Source organism: Passer montanus, unplaced genomic scaffold, assembly GCF_014805655.1.
Source record: "Passer montanus isolate IOZ18808 unplaced genomic scaffold, ASM1480565v1 scaffold13, whole genome shotgun sequence".
Classification (NCBI taxonomy): Eukaryota; Metazoa; Chordata; class Aves; order Passeriformes; family Passeridae; genus Passer; species Passer montanus.
Window position 1 is genome coordinate 1798884 of NW_024359832.1, and position 21378 is coordinate 1820261.

Sequence of the window (21378 nt, forward strand, 5' to 3'; positions counted from 1 at the left end):
CAAAGCTACATTTGAGGTTATACTTAGGCTCTATTTATTCTTCAGCCCACTTTTTCTGCTTTGTGCTACCATTTCAAAACAGATTGGAAGAGCCTGATTAATTTATATGTTTTGTAAGTGCTGATAATTGGAAAGTCTTATTTGTTGTTTTTTTCACCTCTTCTTGCAGCTTTCCACTTTTGGCCAGTTTCTTGCATGACGTTGCTGTTGTTTGCTGTTCTTTTAGTTAAGTCTAAAGCTCTTTTGTAAAGTTTTCCCTGTTCAGTGTGGTAAACAAAATTACAAACTGCTCCAGCCCTTTGCGTATTTTAACTCAATTCCAGGTTTTCTGGTTCTTTAAACCATCTGAACTAAAACTCTAGCTTACGAACTTTAAAGAATTTGTCCTTTAAAGATCAAAAACCTTAAAGAATTGGTTCAGATCTTTTGATTTGTCTGGATACTTAATTGCTTGTCCAAGATTGTTCTTAAAACCAGCACTTCTGTGATGCCCTTGTTATTCATCAAAGCTGAAGTGCTGTGAGGTCTTGCTTCTTGTTTCAGTTATTGGTTGATAAGGAAGCATCACTTTCAGAACCCAGGGTCAGGCTTTGCTTAGCAGCTGTTGATCCTCTCACCTGTATAGAAGTTAATCTGTATATTTCTCAACTCCTTCAGGAATCTCTACTTAATCTCTACGTCTGTGTCCAAACTCATCTGTGTGTTTGTAACAGGCAGGAATTCTAGAGTGGAGTCTGTCATAGAGCACTTAACAATCTTTGTTGTAAAACTACTCTTTTTTAAGTGTAACCAGAAAAGAGCAGGAAGAAGAGAAAGGACAATGACAATTTTTTTTTGCAAGGCTTAGAATGACTAGGATTTGCCAAGATACTTGATTATTAGCCATTTAAATTACGTAAACAGATCAGGAATTTTGGCTTTCTGAACCTTTGTAAACAACACTCTTAATAAAACATTTTATTATAGTCTCAGAGGAAAGCATAGTATTTTTTCGTTATCAAAGTCCATTACTTCCAGTATTACCTTGAAGTCTGGCAGGACTGTAGCACAAACTGGTTGAAGGAAAGAGAAAACAATTTTAATTATGACATGGGAGACAACATTTTAAGGAGCAATGTCTATATGTAATGAATGAATCAGAGGAGACTGGAGAACTTTCTCCTCTTTCTTAACTGTGTGTATGTAGTTTAGGGGGAAAAATGGCTTTTGGAAATATTAATCCTTATACTGTGTATGTGTTTGATTGTAGAAATTACTGCACAATCAGACGCCAGTGAAATTCGACAGGACTGGAAACCAACATTCCTTAGTAATGAAGAGTTCACACAGTTAATGTTAGAGGTATATTATTTCTGGTTTTCTGGGAGTAGAATAATTCCTCAGCAGGAATCATTCCATTCTGAAATTTTTCAGTTTGATGACATACCTTTTTATTCTCATATTTGGGTTGTAACTGTATGTTTTCCTGAAGATAAACCATCAAAAATCCTATGTATTCAGAGTTTCAGTAATGCAGATTTTCTTTGACCTACATTTTCAATTAAATAAATATAGTAACAGAGCAAGTCCGTAAATGAAGATGTTTACTGTCCAAGTGGATATTTTAAATTATCAGCAGAAGGAAGGTACTAGAGAAAGCATTATTGTGCATAAGTTAACAATCCTAATTATGAAAAAAGCATAACGTATCCATGTAACTTGTAAGCAATAAGTGTTTTAATATCTTTACTTGCTAGGCTTTCAATAATTTGTCTGAGAGTATTATTTTGATTACGTGATTAGTTGCAAAACTACAGAAAGAAACTTTAAGTATAAGCTATTTTTCATTAAAAATGAACATAAGTCATATCTTGTTTGTGAAACAATTTTTAATAAATGAAAAATATTACAAATTAACAAAAACTGTTTTATGTTCATTTCATAGTTAAACCTTTGCTTTGATGCACAGATACAAAAAAAATACCTGGGTTTTGGTATTCAAAAGATTTAAAAAAATCCTCTGATATAAGAGGTTTTTACAAAGATGTGAGCTTTAAAATTTTATTTAGAAATACAGTTGTCATGCTTTTGTTGGTAGTTTTCAACTGAAACATGTATTCAGAGGAAAGAAATTTGAGTTCAGTAGAAGATAAGGCAGTCAGAACTGTATCTCACAAGTTTGCAATAAAATCTCACTACAAGCTTCTTTCTTTGAGATTGGGAGTATTGAGATTTTTAAATACTAAAATTCATTGATTTTGCTGGCTGTTTTACTTGTTCTTCTCATAGTTTTCCTGCATCTTCTTGCTTTTGTCTGTAGCTCATTTTTATGAGCTTTCTGATGTCTGAAATGGTGACAGAATTAAAAATAACAGGCAGGCAGAGTGGGAGTTGGCTGTCTATATATGTACTTGCTTCTGAAACCACAGATTATTTAACAACAGAACAATATGGAAATTGTAATGCTTTTAGTGTAAAAATCAGATTAAGAATTTTTAGTAGGGAAAGACATTCCCATTTCTGTAATAAACTAAAAATTATCTGTATTATTTTCTGTATTTAATATAGCTTAAAGTTTTTAGTATGCTCTGTTTCTTTTTTATTTAACTGCCCGTTATGTTTAATTTCAGGCTCTTGATGGTTTTTTTTTAGCAATTATGACAGATGGAAATATAATATATGTGTCTGAAAGTATAACTCCCTTACTTGAACATTTGCCAGTAAGTAACAAATTGCTTTCAGTAACATATCAGTTGGTCTGTGGTTGATTGGTGTTCTGAGTACTAATTAATTGTTGGCCTTTTTGGCATTGTAGGACAGATGTATGCTATATTTTAATGCTTCTGACTTTTTCTTCAGCACAACTGCTTCCTACTGGTCTGTCTTATATATTAAACATTTCCTTTGGAAATGCAGAATGCAGTCAGCACACTGTTAGGATTATGAAGTGCCTAGCATCAATTTCAGTCTAACAGTTGGTTGCAGGAGGCCCTTTAGCGTTGTCAGACTCTACATGAGTCAGAAGAGTATTACAAAAGATCTTAATAATTGAAAATTTTTAAACTGCTTTTTACTTCTTTCTTGACAAAGCAATCTGATAAATACATTTCTCCTGGTTCTGCTTTTTGAGTTCATTATATATTTGTGAGTTTATCATGTTCACTTATCTTTAATCTGGGTGACATTGCTCACTGGTACATGTAACATCCTGGTTTTTAAAGTTTTGAATAATATTACTCTGAAGTGAGGCAAATTAATCAGTGAGAGCAATTGATGACTTAAATTGAGTGCTTTCCTAGAAGAGAAGGACAAATTCTCTTTAAAGGCAAGCTGTCTTACTGTGGTAAGAAGCAAAATAAATTCTCTTAAGGTATGTGTGATAACAGTCTGAGAATTTTTAAAAATATGCAGGTAATTGTGATTTTTATTTTTTCTTTTAGTAGAATTTGCCAGGTTCTTGTTTCTGGCTTTTGGATGTGATTTATGAATTCTAAACAGGCATTTTATGATTCCTCTTTTTTGAATACTTAACCAAATGCATTTATGCATATAATTGTTCAGTTGTTCAGTTTTGCTGCATCCATCTCTGCTGTTTGCAGTTTTGTGTCCATAGCTATGGAAGTGATTATAAAATATGGTAACTGGCAACTCATCCTCACCCAGCAGCTCACTCATCACCCCTGAGTGGGATGGGGGAGGCAGTTGGAAGGGGAAAAGTGAGAAAACTCATGGGTTGAGATAAAGACAGATTAATAGGTAAAGCAAAAGCCATGTGTGCGTGTGAATCAAAGCAAGGAATTCATTTACCACCCTCCATGGGGCGGGCATATCAGAATGAGGTTTTTTCTTGGAAATTACTAATATGTATTCCAGCAGGTGGCTTTGTTGAGTCAGTAATGAACTGTGGAATTGTTTTGCATTAAAATAGTAGGCTTTGTGACATTGTACATCTTGAATTAATGCTTACTAAATCGTTTTCTTTCAGTCTGATCTTGTGGATCAGAGTGTATTTAATTTTATCCCAGAGGGGGAACATTCAGAAATTTATAAAATATTGTCTTCTCATCTGCTGGAAAGTGATTCCTTGACACCGGAATACTTAAAATGTAAGTACTTATTTTGGGTAACCCCTCTAAGTAGCTCAGCCCTGCACAGCCACTCACTCACTCCTCTCAGTTGGATGGGCAAAGAATCAGAAAAGTAAAGGTCAGCAAACTTGTGGGTTGTGATAAAGGCAGATTGAAGGTGAAGTCAAAAGCTGTCTTCACGAGCAAAGCAAAATAAAGAATTTGTTTGCTCTGTCTGGTCAGTAGGGAGTTGTTCACCCATCTCTAGGAAAGCAAGAAGTGTGATGATTACTTGGGAAGACAAATGCTGTAAACCCACATGTCTCCCCCTTCTTCCTTTCCCCAGCTTTTATTGCTGAGCACAGTGCCGTACAGTATGGAATATCCCTTAGTGCAGCTCTCCCTGCTGTGTCCCCTCCCAGCTCCTGGTGCATCCCCAGCCTCCCCAGTGCAGCAGAGGGAGATACAGAGAATGCCTTTGCACTGAGGAAGTGCTGCTGAGCAGTAATGGACACATCCCTCTCTTTGCAGCACTGTTCTAGTCAAAATCCAAAACAGAGCAACATGTGAGCTGCTGTGGAGAAAGTTAACCCTATCCCAGATAAAACCAGTACAGTGGTAGTGTTAAAACTATCTACTTGGAATTATACAGGATCAGTTTTTCCAGTGTTATTTAAGCAAACACATATACTTCAGCCCTGAAGAATAGAAGTGTTACTTTGTGTCACCCCTGCTCTAGAGTAGAATTTTCAAAGTTGTCTTGCCTTTCAGTCTGTAAGTTTCCTGTGTGTCAGAATTGTTCATATTGTTTATAGAGCTTCTATTTAGACAGTTTAGCAGTTGGCAAGTATAAATACATAGCAGCCTATTGGAGTTTGGGAGCACGTGCTTTAGTGAACTTAAGTTCAGGGCATTTTCTTTAGTACAGCTCTAGTTCTCAGAGGTTTTCATGTCACTAATATTCAAGCCCTTTGTCCACAAAACCTATAGGAGTTCTTTAGGTTAGTTACTGTCATACTGGTTAAAAGCAGACACTGTTGATGCCTTATGATTTTACCCTGTATATTTTTCAAATCCTATACTGCACTACTGCATAACTGTAAACTCCATATAAAGTGTTAGTTCACATTTTGCTCAGACAAAACCATCCCTCTAGGCCTGAGATTGAAGGACACCCTACAGCCTCAGGCCCCGAAAATTTTAAAGAAAAGTGAATTGGGGGAGAGGAGGGGAGTAAACTGGGGGTATATGACTTTATTACCTGAAGCTGTAATTGGAGGATTAACCCCTGATATGTAAATGGACCAAATGTATATCTGTCTGAAAAGCTCATGACCATTGTCCATCTTGGGTGTATCCTCTGGAAGGCTTCTGACTGCCCAGGGTTTTACTGTACCCACTTTATTCTCTTAATCTTGTCTGGCCTCTGTTCTAGGTAGCCACTCCTAGGCATCACTGTAGCCAGCTGTAACCACTGCACTTACAGTACCTCAGTTGTATTCAGCTTAATTATTCCTGTTTTCCATTTCATGTTGCATGTGTAGCATCAAGCATACAGCTTATTACTTTGGTTGTTGTTTTTTTTTTTCTAGCAAAAAATCAGCTAGAATTCTGTTGCCATATGCTGCGAGGAACAATAGATCCAAAAGAGCAACCTACATATGAATATGTAAAATTTATAGGAAATTTCAAGTGTTTGAATCATGGTAAGTAATTTCAGCAGTGTTGGAATGGAACACGTAGGTAGCTGCACAGTTAAACTGGCTTGGGACTACAGTGCAAAATATAGGTGAACTAAAATCAGGCTTTCAAAAGAAGATCTTAAAGCACTTTTGTCACTTCTATATTGGTGTAATGGAAAAGAAGAAAAATTGCCTATCATGTATTGCAGGTCTGTGTATTTGAATGCAAAATGTAGTAATTGTGCTTAATGATTTAAATTAAAGAAAACTAGTATTCAGTAAAACATTGTTTAAAAGAATGTAAGAGAAATTTAAGCAAATGCTTTAACATAAAGAGTCTGAATTTAGTTCAGCATAAGCCATATTTAAGCAGGTGACTAACTTGAAGATTAGTGGTACTGAGTACCTGCACAGGCAGCTGGGAAGGAAAATGTAGGTTCCCCCCACCATTTCAGTTCTGTTCTTCACTTGACAGGAATTACCACTGAGATGAGTGGGTGGGCTGTACAGTTTTTTGCATTGAGTTCCTATTCCCTTCCACTGAAATGATTTTTATTAGCTATGTATAATCTTTCTCTAATCTGTTTGGCTAGGTTGTACTGACTGTTTACTTGAGCAGCCTGTTTATTTGTCCAAGTGGGTTCTGCAGTGTAATCAGTAGTAGATTCTTAGAAAGCTCACCCAAAATTATTATGAAAAACCAGTATGTTGTAAATAAATCTGTGGGGTTTTTTATCTGATACCAGTGTTTCTCTCACAAAATGAGAAGACGTTTACTCTTAATACAAATGCAGTTGTGTAATATTATAGGAGAGACAAGAAACAGTCCTGAAAAGGCTAGATATTATGGTAGTCTTGGAGTGAGGAGTTGGGAAACTGCAGACCTATTGGTTGCAATTCAATATTTGGAAATACTTTGGAACAAATAATTAAACTATGTATGAGTTTCGGGAAGCTAGCAGGGAATTGAATAGCAATCGCTGTGGATTTTTCAGGTAGAAATAGCATCAAGTCAGTTCAGCTTCCTCTACCAAAGAGTAACACACTGTGTGGATAAGAGGATAAAGCACAAACAAATGATGGACTTTTAAAATATGTTTTTGTTATCATATTTTCTTCTCACAAACGTGTAAGGGAAGCACATGTTAATTGAAATTGCTAGAGGGTAGCTGCACTAACTCATTGGAGAGGTTACCAGTGTTCACCATCAAAGTGCAATTTTAATTGACAACTTCTGGATTTGATCAGTATTTTCATTAATGTTACAAAAATGGAACATCGATTGCAGTTATGAAATAATCCACCAAAAAAAACAGAAGAATTCATCCCCAAATTTAGAATAAAATTAATTTGGGCTAAAAACCCAGAAAAATTGACTAAGAAACAATGCAAGTTACTACATTTAGGAAAGTCAAACTATATGAACAGGGATGGTTGCAGCCAGCCATATAGCAGTCCTTTAGTAAAAGGAGTTACTGTGGAATGTGAGCTAAACAAGATCACATCACCATGACCAGCCACCAAGCTGAGAAAATGCAAAAGCCTTTCTAAAATATAGTCTACATCACATTAAATAATCCCACTGCACACTTAGCACAAGGCAAGATAAACTCTGAAGAACAAAGGACTAAGATAAAGGCTAAGATAAAAAGAAAAGAAACTATTTTCTTTCTGATGGAAAGAGCAAGGAGCTGTAAGATGAAACTGCATGAAGAAGTAGGAGTTCTAGTCTAGAGCTGAATTAAAGCCAGTTGGGCTTTGAAAAGCCTCAAAGTGTTTTGAAATCACCATCTGTAGACCTTAGTAAATATAAACTAAATTGTTAACTTCAGGAAATGAAAGATAAGGGTACTCTGTTTCGAGGTCTAGCCCATCCTTTGCCTCCTTTTGATTCCATCTCTATGATTCAATAAGTGGAATTTGTTCCCAGCTCAGTATCCTGATTCTTTCACTCCCATAATTGTGCCTTTGATTCTTCTGTTACTCAGTATGTCATCAGCATTTGTTGTTTAAATGTGATGGAAAGTCTAGAAAATAAATGCTTACCTCAGAGTTCAAAAGAAAAAATGAGCCAAAATATAGAGATATTTTTAAGAAAGTGTAATCCAGTTATTTTTATCAGTTAGCAAGGATTAGAACTGTTGCTAGTTCCTTGGAAATGCTTTGTCAGCAATAATATCATATCAGTGGTAGTTTTAGTTCTTTGGGAAAGTTACTTGTTGGCCATGTTCCCATTACTCCTATGTAACTACTCCTACTACTGTGGTGCTGTTTCTGTCCATGTAAGTGTCAATATGGAGCATTTTTCTGAATGCCTGTTAAGTTACAAGCAAACCACAGATAAATATTGGGCCACTTACCTTCTGATATTTCTGTCATTTCCCTCCATACTTATATTGTCATGTGTGTTGTCATCTCCTCTGTCTGCCCTCAGTTCCCAACTCCGCGCACAATGGTTTTGAAGGAACTATTCAGAGATCACACCGGCCCTCATATGAAGAGAAAGTTTGCTTTGTAGCTACAGTTAGATTAGCTACACCTCAATTTATCAAGGTAGGTACAAATGAGATCACTTTTATATCATTCTTAAATAGACTCTGAATGGGAAAACTTCAGAGAGAATGCAAACAACATTAAAAATATTCATGAAAACCATAAGGAATTCTATTATATGAAACTGAAAGTGTCTGTTTCTTACTTCAAATAGACTAAGTTTTATGCAAAGTATCAAACAAAGTTGTGGTGAACACTAATTTTAAATGGTAACATAAAAGAGGTATATGCAAGAATAAGTCCACAAGAATATAATTTAGCAAGATGAATTAAACAGCATGAAAGATTACACTGAGATTCCACTTCAAGAAATGATTGATTTTAGTTGAAACTTGGATATGAATTTTTTGTTACTGGTGGTCTTTCTGCAGTTTGACACAAGTAAATCTCAGAGGGTTTGACACAAGTAAATCTCAGAGGGCTTAATAAAAGCTTTTCATTACTACATTACTTCTCAGTAATGAAGAGTTGGGTTTGAGGTAACAGAAATCTTTTGTTTCAATGCAGTTATTCAGAAAGTCAGTGCTTTAAATCTAACATTTTGCTTGGCTGCTAATGTACAATGTGAAGGTGCCTTTCCAAGTTTAGAATTGAATGGATATGATACTTGTAGTTCAGTAAGTATAATCCTGCTTCTCTCCAAAACCAGTTGAAATAAATACTCAGAATGCAGTACAGTATAGTCTGTGACTGTGATTCCAATTGTATGTTTCATGAATACATGAATCAAGGTTCAGGATAGTCTGCTATCTAATGTTTGTTTTTGCAATTCAGCTGTAAGGTAATGCCATGAAATATATGTGGCTTGATGTTAAACTACTATCTATAGTACAAGAACTTAACATTTAAACATTCTGCCTCTTAAGTTTAAAGCACTAATGTCTTAAGCTGAAGACTGTTGGTGGTAGCTTCTGAAGACGTGGTTTATATACTTTGCACTTCAAAAGCATAGTAGGGAGCCTGTGGAGAAATCATATAAATTTCTACAGTTCTGTCGGGCTGAATAAGAATTTTGTCTCTCCAGACTCTATGCCAGAGAAAGTTTATTCTTTCTGAAGGTATGGAAATCTTTCATGTGACACTTTTCTTCCCATGCAGGTCTAAAAATTATTCTTCCTGTTATGCCTGCAGTTGGTAGAGATGTTATATGTGGGATTTTTGCTTCATGAAATAATTGTGGAAAAAAATTTGCACATTTGGACATTGGCAATTGCTTCTGTCTTTTAAAGTCTGACAGTTCAGAAACTTCTATGTTTCCTACTTCTGGAAGCTGCGGAACATCCATTTATGATCTTCAAGTGTCTCAGTCTCCTGCAGGCTAAAGCCTTACAGATTATACTCTGGCCAAAGTTCCATTCCTGTACTTGAATCTCGGAAGCCTTAGTGCCCAAGGAAGCTTCCGTTCTACAAAATTTTTAAGATCCTCTGGGGATTTTCAACTGATGCTGTTTATTTGGTAAATCTTTTGAAGAAGACTTACATTAAAGACTTGATACCTTCTGTTATTATTGAGGCTAGCATTGACTAGACTTTAGCAAATTAGTGTATGTCAGGAATTTTACAATCCCAGTAACTTCACTAACAAATGTGTGATGCAGCCAGTAAGGAGATGTGTGTTTCAGTACTTGCATTATTTAAGGTAGAACGTTCCTGCTCATCTGTACTTATTCTCTTTCTTTCAGTTGGCATATGGTTCCAGACTTTTTTTTCTCAAATGCAATTTCTCAGGATATGCAATGCTTTTTGCACCTTTAAAGTTTACGCTTTTATTTTATGCATATGACTCTACCACTTCCGCAACAAAACATCTCACAAATTTTGTGTTCTAGTGAAGGCGTTTGGTTGTACACATTCTTTAAAACATTTGTCTTGCATTTTGGCTAGTTGATGATTGCATCCTATCAAGAAGGCAGGATTAATCCAGCCAAAAGGATTTTACCAGAATACTTTTTGTTACAAATGAAAGTCCTTTCTTTTCTAGATGCCTTGTTGACAACTTCAACAAGACGCCTTGTTGAACAAGCTGGCTTCTGCCCAGGGGTATTTTACAGTGGAATATCTGCAAATCATTAATATAAATGCATTGAGTAATTGGATACTAACCTGCTGCCATTTCCTCTCTAACCATTATGTTTTTACTGTGGTTTTACTGCCTGCACTTCACTTTTGTTTTGACTTGTGCCAAAATATTTAGATCAAAAGAAGCAACAAATCAAAAGTATATCTCAAGGATATACTCTTGTTCTGTCATTTCTCTTACTTTGAGTGGTGCTTTATTAAATGCTGTAATTTTAGAAAAGTAGATGAGCTTTGGGTTCTAGGGGTAGTTTCAGGTTTGAAGCTTAAGTCTTGCTGACTGGAGTTCACATCAACAGTCGTAAATTTGTGCCCAGAGTTGTTTGGTTCATTGCCTCCATCTAATTCATCCATTGTTCTGTAATTTTCTAGGTCATTGTCTTTAGATTTTACAGTGATGAATGTGAGGAAAAAACATTGCCTAGTTATGGTCACTTTTGCCTTTTATAGAAAGAAAACTTAGATCTGTTTAAAAAACTGCAAAGTATGCAATTAACCTCTTTAGATTATAAAAAAATAATGAAAGAATGAAAAGAAAGGTGGTCCCTGTGTTGGTCTTCTACTGTATTTTTCTGCAGGACTACTTTAGTTACAGATGTTTGCAGGGCAGCAGTGTGCTCGTCTGTCCACACTTGTTATGATTATTCTGCCAGTGTAACAGCAGCTTCTACATTGCAGTCTTTAGGAAACTCTTGTACCTGATCATCAGTAGATTGCAGTGTGCTCCTGGCGCTGGGAATATCATTGCAGGCTCCTACAAATGACAAATGTGTGCAGGTGTTCAAAAAAGAAAGATTCACTTATCTCTTAATTTTAATGTAATTCTTTGAAGGGTGTATTTGTGTGCATGTATTCCATCATCCCTCTTCCTTCTTGTAAGGCAGTACTAGAGGAGTTTGCAAAAGAATTGGCTGGCTTGGGGTGCGTGGTGTTGTGACTGTCTCTGCATGAGGCACAGCACTCAGTGGGGCATCTTTACCTTTCTCAAAAGGGACAGTAGAAGTTGGCTGACATGCTCTGAATACATTTGAGTGGAATACATTTAGAATGATGTGCAGAACACCTTAAGGGTCTGTTGTAATAGAAACACAGCCATTCTCTTACTTTTCATGAGTTCTAAACATAAGAATAATGTGTTATTGGTAGTACACGTCTGTGCACTCAAAGAGATTTAGAGTACTTTGTGTTCACCAAAGGGAAAATCGTATTCCTAAACTCAAGAGTAATGTGACCATCTTACTGATGTTGGGTTTTACCCATTATAAACACAGACTGTAATCAGGCCAGTGGGAATGTTTCATCTCTTTTGCGTGTTACAATTTAAAAGCATAACTGCAGGAACTGTGGGTTTCTGCTTGTACTACTGTGATTGTAGATACTGCATTTGAGTTTAATCTCATGACATGGTTAGTCCATTTAAATCAAGCAAGCATCAGCTTGGCACAGTTGAGATTAGATTCAGATTAGATTCTGCCTCAGTACTGTGCGTCTAAACAAGCAAAACCAATGAAGCTGTCTAAAAATAACGTTATAACTATTGTTGAATTATCTACTAACTTTAGGTATGTCTGGATTTTGAAAGAGCTTAGGTACTAGAATAGAGCAGTCTTAAGAGTTTTTGGTTTTTTTCCTTTTTAGGAAATGTGCACTGTTGAAGAACCCAACGAAGAGTTCACATCTAGACACAGCTTAGAATGGAAGTTCCTATTCTTGGATCACAGGTGCAGTTCCTTCTGTGTAGTAGCAATAGCAGATGAATCAGAGTGGTGGCTGTAATATTAGGAGTTCACTAATCTGCATTAACTAGCTTGTGTTGGGTTTAATTTTTTAATTTTCTTTGGAGCATGTACTGTAAACAAGAAAGCTTATATAATTAATTCTGATTTGTTTGAGATTCCTTCATGTGTGTGAAAATAAAATGACATTGATTTTTTTATTAATTAGGGCACCTCCGATAATAGGTTATCTTCCATTTGAAGTTTTGGGAACATCAGGCTATGATTATTATCATGTGGATGATCTAGATAATCTGGCAAAATGTCATGAGCATTGTGAGTACAACTAAGTCACTAAAACAAGCAAGTTTGTTAAATTGATCAACTGTTCTGGTGAAATCTTGTGATATTTTGAGTGAAGTGTCTTTGCTCCCATTCGTTTGACATTATTATACTGCTGTTCTGTATCTTTTTTCTTTTGGTACAGAACTACAAAATAGATTTAACTTTATCTTACAATTCTGGGGGTTCATTGTGGTAAATTGGAGTGCACAGCTCTATGACTAATACTTTTCCAGTTATTCCAATGGCATTTAAAAGGCTTTATAATGTTGAATAAGTGCAAAAGCTGGTGGAAAATTTGTGAACCTGTTCTTGGTCATTGTCTTCATACTGGATTTAGACATGGGTTTGGGCAATATGAACCTGGGAAATAATATTCTTTTAATGTAATTGGAGCATTTACAACCTGGCAAGACAGTAAACTTTATTCTTCATCTTTATAGTAATGCAATATGGGAAAGGGAAGTCATGTTACTACAGATTCCTCACAAAGGGACAACAATGGATTTGGCTGCAAACTCATTACTATATCACGTATCACCAGTGGAATTCCAGACCAGAGTTTATTGTCTGTACGCACACTGTTGTAAGGTAGGTTATTTTTTAAAGTAATCCTACTGGTATGGGAGCTATCTTGATAGTATTTTGGAGATGGAGAAATTATAGCAGTGTGAAGAATCACTGGAAAACTTCTTGAAATACTTTATAAGCAGTGTGGTTTTGATGAGTTTGGCCTTTGAGGTGTATTTTTTAAATCATCCCATGATGTAGCAGTCATCTTTGGTTTGTTCTTCTAGTTATGCAGAAGTTAGAGCAGAGAGACGACGAGAACTTGGTATTGAGGAGTCTCTCCCAGAGATAACAGCAGATAAAGTGAGTATTTCATATAATTTTATTTTATGTCTTCACATACTAAAAATACTCAAGCAAATACAGCAGCAAAAAGTATTTTGTCCCATTTGTCCCCAAATAAAGTCATTATTCCATCTCTAAAAAATGTGACTATTGAAAATTATCAAGGAAGTCTAGAAAGAGTGCTTAACTCTGCCTATAACACCCTTCTCTTTTCAGGAATTAATATGCATGTAGTTATAACAGTTATAACACCCATAAGTTTTTATTAAGATCTGATTTCTGCAACGTTAGATTCCTAAATAAATGGTACTTCCCTTACTGGAAGTACCCATAATCTGAAAAACCAAGGTCAACACGCCAAGAAGGAGTTCCCAGTAGGAAACTAGAATCTGTTTAACTGTGTGGTTCTGTCCAACTTCTTAAAAGTATACAAAATTTATTTTGAATTAATGTCCTTGGAAGCTCAGTGAGTCTTATCAGCTTGTGGAGATGATCTGACTTGTTTCAGTCTGACAGTTCAGAAATGTTTTCCTTTGGCAGTTTCACAAGTTCCATCTGTCAGTGCTCTTAATGCAACAAACTCATCCTTTCTCAAAGGAATAAGCAGTTCACTCATTATACTGTTGTTCAGAGTGAAATGAGTGGCTACAGAAGGAGGTCAGCTCAGTAGTCAGTTTGTGGCCTAAGTCTGCCTGCATTTCGGTTTCTAGGCTTATATAGCTTTGGTTTTCAAGGATAAAAGCCTCAAATGGAAACAGAGCTTACAGCCATCAACAGGCCACTGTTTCTGCATGGTCACCTGTGTAAGGGGGTTGATTAGAAACAAAAAGGTCTGAGAGATTTTCTAACAGAAATGTGTGTTGTGTGCTGGATTAGATAAATGATTGTTGTTTGTGTGTGTCTCTTCAGAGTCAGGACTCTGGGTCTGACAATCACATAAACACAGTGAGTCTCAAAGAAGCACTGGAAAGGTTTGATACCAGCCCCACACCTTCTGCTTCCTCCAGGAGTTCAAGAAAATCTTCACATACTGCAGTATCGGATCATTCATGTAAGCACCAACTATTGAAAACAGAAATGCTTTCCCAATGAGGGCTTCCTCTACTTAATTGTATTAAATGCACAACTGACAGTTAATAATCATTTTATGAGAAGTGTGCAGGTGAAGATACCCTTTATGATGGCTGAGAGATCTGCAGCCTACTCTGAAAGGTAGTTTTACTTCCAGAGTACAATATCAGACACTAATACACCCTATTTCAATCCGTCAGATTGCACTGCTGGTGGGTTGTCAGGGGGAAAAAAGAGTCCAAGCCTTTACAGATTTTTTTATTCATTAAAAGCTTCCTGTAATTAGGTTATTGCATTACAGAATTGAGATAACAATTAAGATGTTTCTTTCTGTTCTAACTCTCAACATTGTCAGCAACACCAACTAAAATGACAGTGGACACTAGCACTCCTCCAAGGCAAGGCTTATCTAGTCATGAAAAGACTGCGCAAAGAAGATCATCTCTGAGCAGTCAGGTAACTTCAGAGAAGCATGTTGTACTTAAACAGTAGAGTTCACCTGTAAAAGCTATTATTAAATCCATATGAGTTTTGTTTTATTTCTTCTGAAAACATAATTTAAACTTTAGGAGTTTCTCTTGGAATACGTGTCTTAGAATTGCATCATCGTTATGCAACTTTGGTATACTAGATTTTAAAGGAATACAGTAATTAAGCATATATGTATTTAGGTTTTGTCATTAGGATTTGAAGGAATGTGAATGAATCTCTGCTTTTATTCACACAGAACTTTTCTGTGATTCTGGATTTTTAGTACACACACATATATATATGTAAAATTACCAATGTAATGCTGTGTGTGTCCCTATAGAGAACTCATACAAATTTATGACTTAGCATATTAGTGAGTACTTCCATATCCTTTCTGAAATCTTGGTAGTATGAGAAATTGTCATGCCTCATGTCCTTGGTGCTCGTTTTCCTGTTGAACTAATACATTCACTTCATATACATTTTATTAAAATATGCATTATAATTTTAAACACAGATTAATATATATATTTCTATTAATATGGAAATATAATACATAATATTTCTAAAAAAACGTTAAAGAATAAATCGAAGTTGTTAACTTCCAAACTTGTTGAAATTGAGACTTCTGAAATACTTGTAGTTGTAATTTCTGTTTTATACCTACTGCTTATATATATTTTTAGCAGTAGAAAAATTATGTGTATATTATGTAGATAATCAATTGCTTTTGTTTTCTTAATTCTCTAATAACTAAGGTTAGGTATTTCAGGAAACAATTTACTAGTTTCTATTATATGTTCATATAATGTTGTTTTAAATTTGACTTTAAAGAAATACTTCATGTCAAATATGAAGTTCATTCTCTTATGCTTATGGAACAATTTTTTTAATCCTAGTCCTTAAGCTCACAGTCTCTTGGACAACCTGTAACACAACCAGCAATATCTCAGCCTGCAACTTTACAGCTCCAGTCTGGAATGACTCAGGTATGGATTAACTCAATTTATTGTTTATTATTTTTTAAACAGTCTTGTTCTCCTGCAGTAATGGGCTGCCTGTGGCTTGGGTGGATGCACTGTTCACTGAGAGAAAAACAGTTTGGATGGCCAGGCCCCAGAGTGGTGGTGAATGGAATTGCATCCACCTGGCAGCCAGTGGGGTTCCAGAGGGCTCAGTACTAGGGCCAGTCCAGTTTAATATACTTATTGATTATATGGACAAAGGGATTGAGGTCACCATCAGTGAGTTTGCAGATGACACCCAGTTGGGTGAGACTGTTGATCTGCTGGAGGGCAGGAAAGCTCTGCAGAGGGATCTGGACAGGCTGGATCCATGGGCTAAGAAATTGAGTCCTTTGATGCCAAATGATTATCTTGAAATGAGCAAATTCTGTAATTTGACACTTTTGCTTTAATTTTTTCTTCCTGTTATTTGTACGGATATGGTTTTCAGCCTTGTGCATTAGCAACATAGATATAAAAGTAGTTAAAGCTAAAATATTGTAGGGCATGAATTTAAAAATCCATCAACTCGGCTGGCAGCTTTCAGGCATGTGCTTTGTAACACAAGGCTGCTTGGTCTGTGAAATGCTGCTGTGTAATAAGAACAGGATATAGGTATCAAAAGGTTACACTGACTTGGGGCCTATAGCAGATGTCTGCAGAAAAACAGAAGTGGCAAATAGTTTCTTTGTGAACTCAGCCTTCAGCTTTTGGTGACTGAGGGTATTCCCGAGTTATTTTTATATTTTAGCTCTGGGTGAATCTTTCTTTCTAAACTGGCACAATTATAATTTTTAACATAAGAGAACTTTAACATATACAGTACATGTGAATTACTAAGGCTAGACACACACCCATACATATATATGTTTGTGATTTGGACACCAGTCAATTTCTTGTGCTATGGAATTCTTTTAGTTCACCAATTCTCATACATCAATTAAATGCTGATTCTGTGATGTTTTCATACTCACTAATTGGTCCTCAGATTATGGTTTATTAATAATTTGAAGAGCAATGCTTGATTTCTTTGCTTTTGTGGAGGACTGTACTTATCTCTTGTGAATAAAATGTAGTTTTTGCTCAGCTTTTAATTTATTCATTGCACTACAGCCTGTGTTTCAGTTTTCAGCTCAATTAGGAGCTATGCAGCATCTGAAGGACCAGCTAGAGCAAAGAACACGCATGATAGAGGCAAACATTCATCGGCAGCAGGAAGAGTTGCGTAAGATTCAAGAGCAGCTTCAAATTGTTCATGGTCAAGGACTCCAGGTGAGTTAGTGGATCACTTACAGGTTTCATCTGTAGAGAATTTAGGCAGCTGAAAAGTGTCTTGGGCACCTAATTCCACAACATGATCCTCCATATTCCCTGTCAGCTGTCATCTGGGCCTAATATGTCTAAAATCCATAGTATCTGAAGCTGCTGTTCCAGAGGTACCTGATGTTTTGCTTCCAAATGCATCTGGAAATGCCCCAGTGTTGAGCAGGTCAAGCCTAGCTTATCACTTAACCTAATTAAATGAAAAGGATGGAGTGGTTGTTAATTCTTGCTAAGTTTTGCAGTCATTAGAATATTAATCCAAAATTTGCAGGATCTGTTTTTATTTTTTAGCTCTGAGGATGTTAAATCCCTGTTTCTTTGTTTCTTAAACTGTCCTATCAGGCTGAATGGCTCTACTTTGCATTGTAAACTTGAAGGAGTTACTGAGCCAGAAAGACAGGAAGTCTAGAGGGTGCATTACTCAGTCTAGCAGCTGACTATGTGATTTCTGATTTTGTTTAACCAGTGTATATTTTTCTATTTTTGTCATTGTCTTTTCAGCAGCTATATTTGGAAGAAAATAATTATCCTATTGGGTTTTTCTGGTTAAAAGACCCAATCAAAAAAAAACCTGATCACCTCAAACTAAGATACATTTTAGGGAAATAATTTAATATTTTCAGTCTGGATTGTGACTAAAGAATAGAAAAAATACTTCCTGGGAGTATTGAGTATGTTGCTTAAATAATGTTGGAAGAGTAGGAGTTTCTGGTGTGTGCCATTTTCAGTGTTGTGTGATGTTTAGTGTAAACATGCCAGCAGTAAACTGCCTTATCCATGTCTCAAAAGGAGAGATTCACAGTTCTCCTTTCCATGCAGTGAGGAGGGACCTTGTTCAGGAATGTGCAGTGATGCACATTCTGCCTTGTTGTAGGCTTGGGCCTAACTTTTTGTAAAGAGCACAATATTTTTGTGCTGAATTCTGTTTATTACAACAGTGTTGGAAAGTTCAGTATAATCATGATGATTTCCTGAATGCCAGAGAAGATTACATTCTTGATGCTATGCCTGGATGTACTAATTCAGACATTTTCTTCATCTGATTTAGTGTTACTGAGGAAGGTCCTACAAAAAGAAGTGTCATCTCAAATATGTTTTGCCTTTAGATAGTTGTAGACTGCATTACTGGTTAGTCTCTAAATGGTGCTTTTTCTTTAAGAACAAATGTTGAATGTTAATGTTTAGAACTCTGGAAATTAGAATTCTGATTCTTACCAGATAGAGTTGAGTCTCTGAATACTGACCCTATAACTTGTGGAATTTTTTAAGATGTTCTTGCAGCAGTCAGCTTCTGGACTCAACTTTGGTTCTGTGCAGCTTCCTTCTGGAAATTCTTCAACTGTTCAGCAGCTTACGCCAATAAACATGCAAGGTCAAGTTGTTCAGACTAATCAGACTCAAAGTGGGATGAACACGGGCCATATAAATACTCCACACATGATACAGCAGCAGCCTTTGCAGAGTACTGCAACACAGGTAAAATTCTATTACTAATTCTTCTGGATAGAATATTTGCTCAAAACCACAGCTGAAATGCAACATCTTCCCTGACATTCCCCTGCTATGAACAAGTGTTTGAGATTTCTTAAAAAAATCATTGGCAAGGGTATCAGCAAAAGCTTGATTTAATATTAAGTGGCAGCATGACGAAGTTTGTTGGCAAGATTCACTCTACTACTTACAGGATAGTTAAGGCACAATAAGGAAAAAGCAAGCAGCAACAAAACCAAACAAAATCCAGGCTATCAAAACAGAAGTGAACTGAGACCTATCTAGGGGAGAGTGTGTGTGTATATGTTTCAGTGCATGTGACAAAAGGACAGCAAGGGCAAAGATACAAAGGAACATGGCCTAAAAGCTTAACAGCACTCAACTTATATATTAAACCTAACAATGTTACAAAGAAATAGCTCTTATCTTACACCATAATTTGACTGTAACAATTTAGCAGAGGCATAACACTCAACAGCAGGTATCCCCACAAAAGCTGTTTCTTCATGCTGAATACTTCCAATGGTTTTGACCATTATGTGTATGGACTATATATTAAACCTAACAGTGTTACAAAGAAATAGCTCTTAACTTACACCATAAACTTGACTGTAACAATTCAGCAGAGGCATAACACTCAACAGCAGGTATCCCCACAAAAGCTGTTTCTTCATGCTGAATACTTCCAATGGTTTTGACCATTATGTGTATGGAGACCCCATATACATCTGATCTCTGTGGTCACCCTCCTCTGGACCCTTTTATACATTCCATACTTTCTTTTAGAGATTTGTGAAGCGCCAGACTAGTGATACATTTTACCATCTCAGCAGTAGGCTAGTTCCAAATTTTCAAGTAAAAAATTCTTGATGTTATGTGCACATTTTACTCTTAAGTTGGACACAAAAATGCTAAAGGATTAAAATGATAATTTTGAATAAACAGTATGCAAGTAGCTGAAAAGTTCAGGGAAAAAAATAACCTGAACAGGAAAGGAAATTAATGTAAGAGACTCAGATGTTCAAGGTCAAGTCCCACCTGTAAATCCTCAGTCAGTAGAAATACTTGTGTACTTTGAATTAAGAATTTATTTGAATAGAAAAAGCTGGTGGTTTTGAAGTATGGGCAGTGACAGTGAGGAGAACAGCTGTAGTACCTGGCTATTTTCAACTTACTATGTCAAAATTCCTTTTCAGCATAATCAGCAAAATGTACTTAGTGGACACAATCAACAGTCTTCTCTTGCCAGTCAGTCACAGAACACAGTCTCAGCACCTTTGTACAACACTATGGTGATTTCTCAGCCAACAGCAGGAAATGTGGTGCAGGTTCCCTCTAGCTTACCACAGAACAACAACCAGAATGCTGCTGCAGTAACCACTTTTACACAGGACAGACAAATCAGGTAAATCTTCAATACCTATATTTAAGGTGAGGTTTTATAATGGTAAGCTTATACAGCTGCACCATATACAAAAGGAGCTAAAATAGCATTAAAAAGAGCGTGTGATTTGTGTTTCAGTGGTATGGATACAACCCTTCAAACTAAACTGCCCAAAGTAACAGGGCAGGCTTATCAAAACCCATCTTGTTATAGAAAAATATGGCTTTGAGAAATCTGCTTTTCTCAAGTGTATGTGATGCTTCATGTATTTTTTTTCCTGAAGGGACTCCAAATGTCTTTTTCTATTAACAGATTTTCTCAAGGTCAGCAACTTGTAACAAAACTTGTCACGGCCCCAGTAGCATGTGGAGCGGTAATGGTACCAAGTACTATGTTTATGGGACAGGTGGTGACAGCTTATCCCACTTTTGCTGCTCAGCAGCAGCAGCCACAGACTTTGTCAATAACACAACAGCAGCAGCAGCAACAGCAGCAGCAACAAAGTCAGCAGGACCATCAGCAGCAGCTCACCACAGTGCAACAACCAGCTCAGTCACAGCTGACCCAGCACCCCCAGCAGTTCCTACAGGTAAGGAATGTAGAGCTTTCTACAATTTTTTCCAAGTCCTGGCACTTTCAGCATTGCTAGGTTATCCAGGGGTGCTTTACCTGAAAACAAAACACTTAAAATAGTAACCTGTGAATAAGCCAAATGCATGAGGTAAGTTTATTCCGTAGACGTTCCCTAAAATCCTATTGCTTAAAGAGAGGTGGTGTTTCCTGCTGTGTTACTCCATGCATTGTCGTGCCTTACATCTTTTTCCCTTTGAATTGCTGCTCCTAATTGACTGTAGGATATTTCCTTTAAAACAGTTTGCATTTTCTTTTATTAACTTTACATGTTAATGCAGTAAGGTATGAGAGATGATGGTTGGTCTGGAAAGCAGCACACAGCCCAAAGCAAGACATGTCCCAATAACATGAGGCATGAAATTCTGTCTTGGCTACAGAATTACTGTAGGGGAATTGCTCAGGGGAGGCTGAGCAGCAAGTAACTTTGTAAGCAGAGAGTAGGGAAGATCCTTATTTGAGTGGAGAAAGAAGAGACATGGGGTCAAAAGAGAAGGAAAATAAACCCAAGGAGTGTAAAAATAGGAAATCTCTAAAAGAAACAGAAGGTAGAAGGAATTGATGGGAAATCTGTTGCCATTTGTTGATTCCAATTAATTACTGGAACGTGTGTCACCCAGCATCTGGAGTTGGTGAAAGAGATGTAGTGGTGGCTAGAGCACTGGAGAGGCTGTTTAGCAGGTTGGTAGTGTCTGTATCTCTGCTTCTAAATGTAAAAGTTTACACAATTTTGAC

The 21378-nt window shown here is 36.5% G+C and overlaps 1 protein-coding gene across 8 annotated transcripts in view; it reads left to right on the forward strand.

Moving 5' to 3' along the window:
* CLOCK (clock circadian regulator) overlaps window positions 1-21378 on the forward strand; it is a 65000-nt gene that overhangs the window by 37257 nt on the left and 6365 nt on the right. For 6 of the 8 annotated variants that reach the window (XR_005626487.1, XM_039698748.1, XM_039698750.1 and 3 more), the window contains exons 7-22: window positions 1250-1341; window positions 2610-2699; window positions 3965-4085; window positions 5639-5752; window positions 8163-8281; window positions 11996-12078; window positions 12302-12408; window positions 12858-13005; window positions 13212-13287; window positions 14179-14320; window positions 14696-14796; window positions 15711-15800; window positions 16929-17087; window positions 18408-18614; window positions 19826-20034; window positions 20326-20602. Coding sequence is in view for 7 of the 8 variants with exons in the window: in XM_039698748.1 (XP_039554682.1) it covers window positions 1250-1341; window positions 2610-2699; window positions 3965-4085; window positions 5639-5752; window positions 8163-8281; window positions 11996-12078; window positions 12302-12408; window positions 12858-13005; window positions 13212-13287; window positions 14179-14320; window positions 14696-14796; window positions 15711-15800; window positions 16929-17087; window positions 18408-18614; window positions 19826-20034; window positions 20326-20602 (2135 nt within the window). In the remaining variant the exon portion in view is untranslated. Of the gene's footprint in view, window positions 1-1249; window positions 1342-2609; window positions 2700-3964; window positions 4086-5638; window positions 5753-8162; window positions 8282-11995; window positions 12079-12301; window positions 12409-12857; window positions 13006-13211; window positions 13288-14178; window positions 14321-14695; window positions 14797-15710; window positions 15801-16928; window positions 17088-18407; window positions 18615-19825; window positions 20035-20325; window positions 20603-21378 lie in introns of those variants that run through there. The other 2 variants (XM_039698753.1, XM_039698754.1) reach the window with 2 other exon arrangements.